We start from the raw sequence: 9111 nt of genomic DNA, 5'->3' as shown, positions 1-9111 counted from the left end.
GGAGAGAAACCTGCAGCGAAGTGTGCAGCAAAGGATGAAAACCCACTTACCAGTGTCAGAGGCAGAGGACACAGCAGCCATCTTGTGTGTAGAACCTCTGGCTTCCTCCTCCTCAGCCCCCCTCCTCCTTCTCCTTCTCGCCTCCACGGTGGATTCGTCTTCTAGGCTATAGCCTCTTCAGAAAGCGACGGATCCTGTATGGCGTGCGAAAGGCTGGCAGCTCAAATGCTTCTTTGCTCTCTCTTTCACTCTAACCCTCATTCTACTGCAGTATAGCTCACTCTACCCTCTGTTCCCTGTGTCTACCCCTGCCTCCCTTTCTCTCCTCATACCTCCTCTGCCATTCAACCTCTCTCCCCCCCCCCCCCCCCCCCCCCCCCCCTCTTTTTTTTTATCTATTATCCCTCCACACCCCCTCACCCCACTATGGCTCTTTACCGTCCTTCCCTCTGTAGCTTCTCTCCCCGCTCCGTCTTTTGTCTTATTTATCTGTCCAAGGAGAGGGGACAGACTGTGCAATGCAGGAGACAGGAAGCCAAATCCACCCCTGCAGCAGCAGCTCCACAAAGATGTCTCGTCATTTTTTCAGGCAAAAACAGAGGAAGCTGTTCCTCCCACTTGCTCGTATCACACAGCAGCAGCAGCAGCAGCAGCAGCAGCAGCGTGGCACTGTATGCAGACTGCAGTCAGGAGGACAGATAGAAAGATGGATAGACAGAGAGAGAGAGAAAAGGAGAGAGAGAGAGGGATTAAGAGAGAGAGAGAGAAAGGGAGAGAGAGGGAGCACTCTGTTCTCTCTTTACAGCTGGATGTATTCCCCAGCTGCTGCATCATGCACAAACACAACTATTTATATGATGCCCGCAGATGTAGAAACACTGCGAGGCAGGGAGGGGATGTATGCTGCATGAATACATTTAAATATTGATGTATAAGACATGCAACCTTACATAATACATGAAAGCTCCCATAAATAGCAGATGACTGTAAGACCGTTATCTAATTGCATTGAATTCAATGCACTGTCACCTTAGTATGAGTCATTTCTGAAGGATGCTCTGAAAAATGAAATGAATGAGCTCATGCTTGGCTCCTTAACAGCTTAATTATGCACGCTACATTGTGAGATACATTCACGGACCCACGCGAAATGGTGTAGAAAAGACGGTTAAAAAAAACCATTAGTTGTATGTAGTTATAAGACAGTAATAACCATGATGATACATTTTGTAACGGGTGCTGACGCAACGTTACTTGCACACGTTTTTTTTTTTTTTTTACTCTGTTCCGTCGCAGCTGTTTTAAACAAAAACAATTGAAGAGTAATTAGCCGATGACCTCAGTCGAGCCTCCCCGTGACAAGTGCCGCACGCAGACCTCACGCCGTACGCCGACTCGTAGTGTCGTAAAAGAAACGCTCCTCCCCGTCCATGTGATGCTACAAGCTCCGAAGGCGGCGCGGCTACTTGCGGAAGCTAGCGTGTGTAGGTGAAGTTGCGGGACAGACTTTTGTGTTTTTAGCGAAAACCAAGTCGTCTCACAAACATGGAGGAAGCTGAGGAGTTCATGAAGTACCGTTCCCCGCTGGTGTCGAGGTATGCCAGCAAGGAAATGGCCTACAACTTCAGTGACAGGAAGAAGTTCACAACCTGGAGGAAGCTGTGGATCTACCTGGCCAAGGCTGAGAAGGTTTGACACATTGTAGCTTGCAGAATAGCAACCGTAACCTGCGTCCCTGCAAGCGGTTTGTGTATATATGCACTATTCTTCATGCTTTATGAACTTAGGGTTCTCTGAAGGTCGCAGACTTATCAAGTTCCCTCCCCTAAATATAGCTTTGAGGACCCCCCCCCTCTTTAAGAGCTCCCTGCGGGGTTGTCATGTCCTGAGCCAAGCAGAGTTGTGTGTACTCCATGTAGCATACAATGAGAAGAATAACAAACGGAGGGGAATCATTTATCATAATTCAAGTCTTTTCAATTGTATTAGGTTTGATTTACACAGAAACCACGTGTAAATAAATATATTGTTTAATCTGATTTATAGACATAATTCAAATTTCCTTTTTTATTAATACATTTTAACAAATGAAAGTTAAATTTTGTTATGAAAATAGAACGATCAGTTACAGATGCAAACATATATTCCAGGACACCAAATACTGTGCCTGTGTTCTTTACTTTGATAACCAGAGACAGAAAGCCCCTCACTGTCAGACAGTATAAAGTATCCCACCTAGAATATATAGGTTCATCATCAGTACATTTGCACACTCAAACCCAATACTCTGAATACATTTGGATTCTTTGGAAACTTGTTGTCTTTTCAAAATGTTGAATAAATGAACGTGGGTTTGAACAATGCTTGGTATCACAGAGTGAGTCTGTACTGATGACGTCAGGGCTTATTAGAAAGTACCTGCCGAAAAACATCTCGACATTTAGCTCCCAAACCAGACGGCGCATGTGATCCCCTTTAAGGTCCCTGAGCTCATGTTTAGCATGTCAGCAATCAAGGTTTATCCAAAAGACCCAAGGTAAATTTAACCAACCATTATATGCTGGTGATTTGAAAATGCATATTAACATAATTCTGTGGGCATCACAAATACTCAAACACTAACTCTGCCGAGCTTATAATTCCTCAGAGTGAATTCTGCATTTGTCATATCAAAAAGGGAGGATGAGGGAGGGGTTAACTGGTGACAGACCCTCTCTCGCATGCATCACCTCACATGACCACTCACTAATTAGGACTGATCAGTGTTTTTGAGATGCTCTTCAGGGCGTTTAGCTTTGCCACAGTTTTGCCTGTGCAGAGTTAGCGAGGCCTGTGGCTGCCGCTGTGTGGCCTGTGAGTGAAAATAGCATGCAGTGAATGTCACAGTAACAGGAGTCCGCCTCCCCGAGGGGGGCTGCATGTTAATAGTCCAACAGCCTAACCACCGCAGCCTTTTGTCGTCGTGTTTTTGTCATTTTGTTATGCTGGCTCACTGTTTGCTTTTGACCTGGTACAGCAGGGTTTGGAGTTGTAACATAGAGGGAAAGATGTACTTTCAGGGGTTTGGGCTCAATTTCTCAATAAACCCATTCTGTAGTCCCATCACATGACTACTCAATCACTAGTGAAACCCCCCCCTCTCTCAATCTAATCTAATCAGGATCTCACGAGGACAGCACATGCCTGTCAAGACTGTAGAAAAGAACATCTGTCTCCTGTTCAAACATCTTAAAGTGACATGATCTTTTTTTTTTTTTTTTTATATATCATAAAATAATGAGAAAATAAATTTAAGTAACAGGGCTAATATATTCCATTCTCTAAATGGATAGATAGCAAAGTCCTCCTTTTTTTCACCGTGTCTGTGTTTCCCTCCTCTCCCGTCTCCCTCGTTCTCCTCCTTCAGGCTTTGGGTCTTCCCATCACGGACGCCCAGATTCTGGAGATGGAGAGCCACGAATTGGACATTGACTTCGCCATGGCGGCCGAGGAGGAGCGTAAGCTCAGGCACGACGTCATGGCCCACGTCCACACCTTCGCACACTGCTGCCCCGCTGCCGCCCCCATCATCCACCTCGGTGCCACCTCCTGCTACGTGGGAGACAATACTGTAATTATGATGCACTGCTTTTCCATCGATTACCTGTAACAATCTCCTATTTTCTCTCCCACTGATCTCGTAATGATGAAACGACTTCAACAAGGATCAGTTGCTATGTGGCCTTGAAAAAAAGAAAATTGCCATATATAAAATATAGCACTGCATTGGGATTAAGCGAGTAGTTCTTTTGTTCCCTAAGTGGTTCTGTGTTTCCTCCTTAGGATCTGATTATGCTGCGTGATGGGTTTGACATTCTCTTGCCTAAGGTGAGGCTCAGCTGTTTGCCAGAAAACACACACACATTCAGTTGTGCATCTAATTGTGATATGCCTCAGCTGTTCAGTAACGAGTCAACAATGTAGAAATAATCACCGCAGTAAAGGGCCTGAGTAACATCAGTGTGTTACGCAATAATTCGCCACTAAAACCCTTTTTCTCCACAGCTGGCCAGAGTCATTGACAGACTGGCAAACTTTGCAGAGAAATACGCTGACCTCCCCACGCTCGGCTTCACACACTACCAGTGAGTCTCTCGGGTCGTCCCGTCAGACGCGTCCCGTTTGCAATGTTGTCCCTTGGCTGTAATTTCTCTGAGCAAGAACACGCAGCGTTTACATATCTCCTTCCTCCTCTTCTTCCTCTGCCTGCAGGCCTGCCCAGCTGACCACGGTAGGAAAGCGAGCGTGTCTCTGGCTGCAGGACTTGGCCATGGACATGCGGAACCTGCAGCGACCCCGCGATGACCTGCGTTTCCGGGGAGTCAAGGGGACCACCGGCACCCAGGCCAGCTTCCTGCAGCTCTTTCAGGGCGACCATGACAAGGTATACATCGTCACTGAATCGCATGTGGATAATGATGGAAGATTTATAATTCAGAAAACGTTTTTTTTGTGATGGATTATAAATGTAATATTTTCCTTCATCAGGTGGAAGATCTTGACAGAATGGTGACAGAGATGGCTGGCTTCAAAAAGTAAGTTCTCTAGTAAAATAAAATACATTTACAATCCCCCGCCTCTAATATTGAGTCCTTTCTGTTCTCTCAGGGATGTGATTATTATGACACAAGACCAGCAGACATGGATATGACATACAGTCATTGTGTAAATATGGTTGGTGTTATGCGTTATGAGCCCTGATGGTGTTGTTCCCGTGCTACACAGAGCCTACCTGGTAACGGGACAGACTTACAGCCGTAAGGTGGACGTGGACTGTCTGTCCAGCCTGGCTAGTTTGGGAGCTACTGTTCACAAGGTAAGCTGCAGGATCCGGAGAGACACGTAGAGAAACGTGGTGATTAACGGAAATCTGCATGCACTCTTATAGACTTGCTCTTTTCTACCTAACTTAGTATGAATTTGACATGAGGGATGCACCAAGCAGACTTTTTTTAGTCTCAATACCGATACCTGGGCTTTGGAGAAATGATCCGATACCAGTGTTTAATCAAAAAGCTGTGTGGAAGTGACTGGGATCAACTTTTAATGCATAAGGCAACATGAAGAATACATAGATATGGATGTGCTGAATTGATCTTTATTAAAACGATAGTGTCTGATACCAGATTGGCCCATTGTCACCAACAACTGATTCCAGATTTCAATCCGTATCTGACCGATATTAGTATCGGTGCGTCTCATCCTCCATCCGTCTGTCTGCTGCAGGTCTGTACAGACATCCGCCTGCTCGCCAACTTGAAGGAGATCGAGGAGCCTTTTGAGAAAGACCAGATTGGTACAGTCGCTCATTACTCGCCTCACACCGGTCACATTCTCGCGCATTGTCCTGTAATGCAGTCAACATGTCTCCCTCCTCCTCCAGGCTCCAGCGCCATGCCCTACAAGAGGAACCCCATGCGTGCAGAGCGTTGCTGCAGCTTGGCCCGACACCTGGTGGCGCTGTTGGCCGACCCGCTGCAGACCGCGTCGGTCCAGTGGCTGGAGAGGACGCTGGACGACAGCGCCAACAGGTCGACAACCCCAGACACACTTATGCACTGAGATAGACTGATATGCTTATGTGGCAACCCACAGTGTTACTGAATCAGGGAAGGGTATCTCTGATTTGGTCCTGGATCATTCAGAGGCTTCTCTCTCTTGCCTCCTCTACATACACTGCTCAAAAAAATAAAGGGAACACTTAAGCAACATATCCTAGATCTGAATGAATGAAATAGTCTTATTAAATACTTTGTTCTTTACATAGTTGAATGTGCTGACAACAAAATCACACAAAAATTATCAATGAAAATGAAATTTATTAACCCATGGAGGTCTGGATTTGGAGTCACACTCAAAATTGAAGTGGAAAAACACTACAGGCTGATCCAACTTTGATGTAATGTCCTTAAAACAAGTCCAAATGAGGCTCAGTAGTGTGTGTGGCCTCCACATGCCTGTATGACCTCCCTACAACGCCTGGGCATGCTGGGCATGTGGCGGATGGTCTCCTGAGGGATCTCCTCCCAGACCTGGACTAAAGCATCCGCCAACTCCTGGACAGTCTGTGGTGCAACGTGGCGTTGGTGGATGGACCGAGACATGATGTCCCAGATGTGCTCAATTGGATTCAGGTCTGGGGAACGGGCGGGCCAGTCCATAGCATCAATGCCTTCGTCTTGTAGGAACTGCTGACACACTCCAGCCACATGAGGTCTAGCATTGTCTTGCATTAGGAGGAACCCAGGGCCAACCGCACCGGCATATGGTCTCACAAGGGGTCTGAGGATCTCATCTCGGTACCTAATGGCAGTCAGGCTACCTCTGGCGAGCACATGGAGGGCTGTGTGGCCCTCCAAAGAAATGCCACCCCACACCATTACTGACCCACCGCCAAACCGGTCATGCTGGAGGATGTTGCAGGCAGCAGAACGTTCTCCACGGCGTCTCCAGACTCTGTCACATGTGCTCAGTGGAACCTGCTTTCATCTGTGAAGAGCACAGGGCGCCAGTGGCGAAGTTGCCAATCTTGGTGTTCTCTGGCAAATGCCAAACATCCTGCCCGGTGTTGGGCTGTAAGCACAACCCCCACCTGTGGAGGTCGGGCCCTCATACCACCCTCATGGAGTCTGTTTCTGACCGTTTGAGCAGACACATGCACATTTGTGGCCTGCTGGAAGTCATTTTACAGGGCTCTGGCAGTGCTCCTGCTGTTCCTCCTTGCACAAAGGTGGAGGTAGCGGTCCTGCTGCTGGGTTGTTGCCCTCCTACGGCCTCCTCCACGTCTCCTGATGTACTGGCCTGTCTCCTGGTAGCGCCTCCATGCTCTGGACACTACGCTGACAGACACCACAAACCTTCTTGCCACAGCTCGCATTGATGTGCCATCCTGGATGAGCTGCACTACCTGAGCCACTTGTGTGGGTTGTAGACTCCGTCTCATGCTACCACTAGAGTGAAAGCACCGCCAGCATTCAAAAGTGACCAAAACTTCAGCCAGAAAGCATAGGAACTGAGAAGTGGTCTGTGGTCACCACCTGCAGAACCACTCCTTTATTGGGGGTGTCTGTCTTGCTAATTGCCTATAATTTCCACCTGTTGTCTATTCCATTTGCACAACAGCATGTGAAATTGATTGTCAGTGTTGCTTCCTAAGTGGGCAGTTTGATTTCACAGAAGTGTGATTGACTTGGAGTTACATTGTGTTGTTTAAGTGTTCCCTTTATTTTTTTGAGCAGTGTATTTACTCATCTCACCCCCTCGCTCGTGTGCAGGAGGATCTCCCTGCCCGAGTCCTTCCTGACAGCTGACATCATCCTCAGCACCCTGCAGAACATCACAGAGGGACTGGTGGTCTACCCCAAAGTCATCGAGAGACACATCCGCCACGAGCTGCCTTTCATGGCCACAGAGAACATCATTATGGCCATGGTGAAGGCTGGAGGAAACCGACAGGTATTTTGTTTATAGGTTCAGTAAGTTTGTAATCCTTCATGTGATAAACTTTAGCTCTTTAAATATCATCTGTCTACATGCTTCAGGACTGCCACGAGAAGATTCGTGTTCTGTCCCAGGAGGCAGCAGCCGTGGTCAAGCAGGAGGGTGGTGATAACGACCTGCTGGCCAGAGTCCAGCGAGACCCTTACTTCGCCCCCGTCCTGGGGCAGCTGGACACCATACTGGACCCCAAGACCTTTATCGGCCGCGCTCCCCAGCAGGTATGACATGAGCCGCCCCCCTTCGTCTTTACTCTAGCTGCCATCCTGACCGCTCCTCTGGCATTACAGGAGTATCTGTACACTAATGAGGTGTAATGTGTCCTCTCGTCCAGGTGACCAGGTTCCTGTCTGAAGAAGTACGCCCCATGCTGGAGCCGTACAGGGCTAAGATGGATGTCAAGATCGAGCTTGAGCTCTGATACACACACACAAACACGCACTGATACGATGACTCGCACACAAGCTGAGGAAAGGAGACTTCATCATGGTGTGTGGCCATGCTGAATGCTCCACCTCAATAAAGAACAATCACTGGATGAATCATCTTAATTGTGGGGTTTTCATTTCTGCCTACTGCATTTTAAATAGTTAAAAAAAAGATGTGATATACTCAAAATCATACTTTAAAAAAAATGAAATATAACTCAAACAGACGGTGATTAATGATATTGTGGTCAAATGATGTGAGTAATGTTTCTATTGACAAACAAACTCAGTAAAAAGGTCCCAAAATGTTCAAACTGTCACTTAACTCGCGTTAGCTGAGAAGCTATGACAAGTTTACCTTTTAGTGGCGCAGCGGGCTGTGTTCATCTGTCACTTTCCTCCTCTTAACTTCCTGGTGGCGGTATCTCTGGGGGGCGGGGACTAATACGGCGCCCAGTCCACTGATTGGATGAAGGACTGATGACGTCTTCTTCAGTTTATTGGCGGACTACAAACCAACGTTTAAGGTGCATACCTCCACCTACTGTAACATCATAACTTTATGACAATTGTCATTTAAACACAATACGGTTATTATTAATAAAGCAAATACTTCATATAGAAGTTATATTCACTATTGTGTATTTTAGTGTATTGCTTTTATATATGATTTTTAATGTAAAGTGTGAGTTTTATGAAAAGCGCTATATAAATAAAATTTATTATTCTGGATATTATTCTGCATAGCGAAAAGCAAACTGCTTATAAAAATACAACACACCCGTCCCTGCTCATGGAGATCCCTCCAAAATGCAATATACATTTCCATAACGGCCACATATACAGCATGACATTATTCCCCGTTTCATTGAGATATATCTATCTATATATCTATATATAACTCCGAAGCCCAACGTGGGGCTTGAACCCACGACCCTGAGATTAAGAGTCTCATGCTCTGCCGTCTGAGCTAGCCGGGCCTGGTACATCAAAGAAAAGGTTGAGAGTTCGAATCCCACCTTGGGTGATAGTCTTTTGTACTGTGGACTTCTGTTCTCAGGGGTGGCCTTCAGTCCTGCAACACACACCTCCACCAACCCATCCCCCACTGTTGACATCAGTGGTCTGGGAGGATGCTGATTGTCGG

The 9111-nt window shown here is 46.7% G+C and overlaps 2 protein-coding genes and 1 non-coding gene across 3 annotated transcripts in view; 1 reads left to right on the top strand and 2 right to left on the bottom strand.

Annotated features, from left to right (window-relative positions):
* Positions 1–356, bottom strand: part of LOC116400438 (GTPase IMAP family member 8) — a 6319-nt gene extending 5963 nt beyond the window's left edge. Inside the window, exon 1 of the mRNA XM_031878273.1 lies at positions 51–356. Coding sequence (XP_031734133.1) covers positions 51–81 — 31 coding nt within the window. The 5' untranslated portion in view covers positions 82–356. The remainder of the gene's footprint in view (positions 1–50) is intronic.
* A 1044-nt stretch (positions 357–1400) lies between these two features.
* On the top strand, positions 1401–9048 carry adsl (adenylosuccinate lyase). Its single transcript, XM_031878261.1, has 12 exons — positions 1401–1689; positions 3407–3610; positions 3823–3867; positions 4045–4124; positions 4252–4423; positions 4528–4574; positions 4765–4855; positions 5266–5335; positions 5423–5570; positions 7314–7494; positions 7581–7757; positions 7871–9048. The coding sequence occupies exons 1-12, from the start codon at positions 1546–1548 to the stop codon at positions 7955–7957; spliced, it is 1446 nt and encodes a 481-aa protein (XP_031734121.1). The 5' UTR covers positions 1401–1545; the 3' UTR covers positions 7958–9048.
* trnak-cuu (transfer RNA lysine (anticodon CUU)) lies at positions 8872–8944 on the bottom strand. Its single transcript has one exon. It is a non-coding gene; the product is annotated as a tRNA-Lys (tRNA).
* Positions 9049–9111: the final 63 nt, after the last annotated feature.

This window comes from Anarrhichthys ocellatus, unplaced genomic scaffold (assembly GCF_004355925.1).
Source record: "Anarrhichthys ocellatus isolate YVR2014 unplaced genomic scaffold, GSC_Weel_1.0 scaffold170, whole genome shotgun sequence".
NCBI classification, from domain to species: Eukaryota; Metazoa; Chordata; class Actinopteri; order Perciformes; family Anarhichadidae; genus Anarrhichthys; species Anarrhichthys ocellatus.
Note: the sequence above shows the minus strand (reverse complement) of the source record. Positions and strands in the feature narration are given on the sequence as shown.

Excerpts from the sequence above, each read along its gene's own strand:
- adsl (XM_031878261.1), top strand. The coding sequence starts at position 1,546 with ATGGAGGAAGCTGAGGAGTTCATGAAGTACCGTTCCCCGCTGGTGTCG. Across the intron at positions 4,575-4,764 it reads GAGATGGCTGGCTTCAAAAA|AGCCTACCTGGTAACGGGAC; the intron begins GTAAGTTCTCTA and ends CGTGCTACACAG. Across the intron at positions 4,856-5,265 it reads TGGGAGCTACTGTTCACAAG|GTCTGTACAGACATCCGCCT; the intron begins GTAAGCTGCAGG and ends TGTCTGCTGCAG.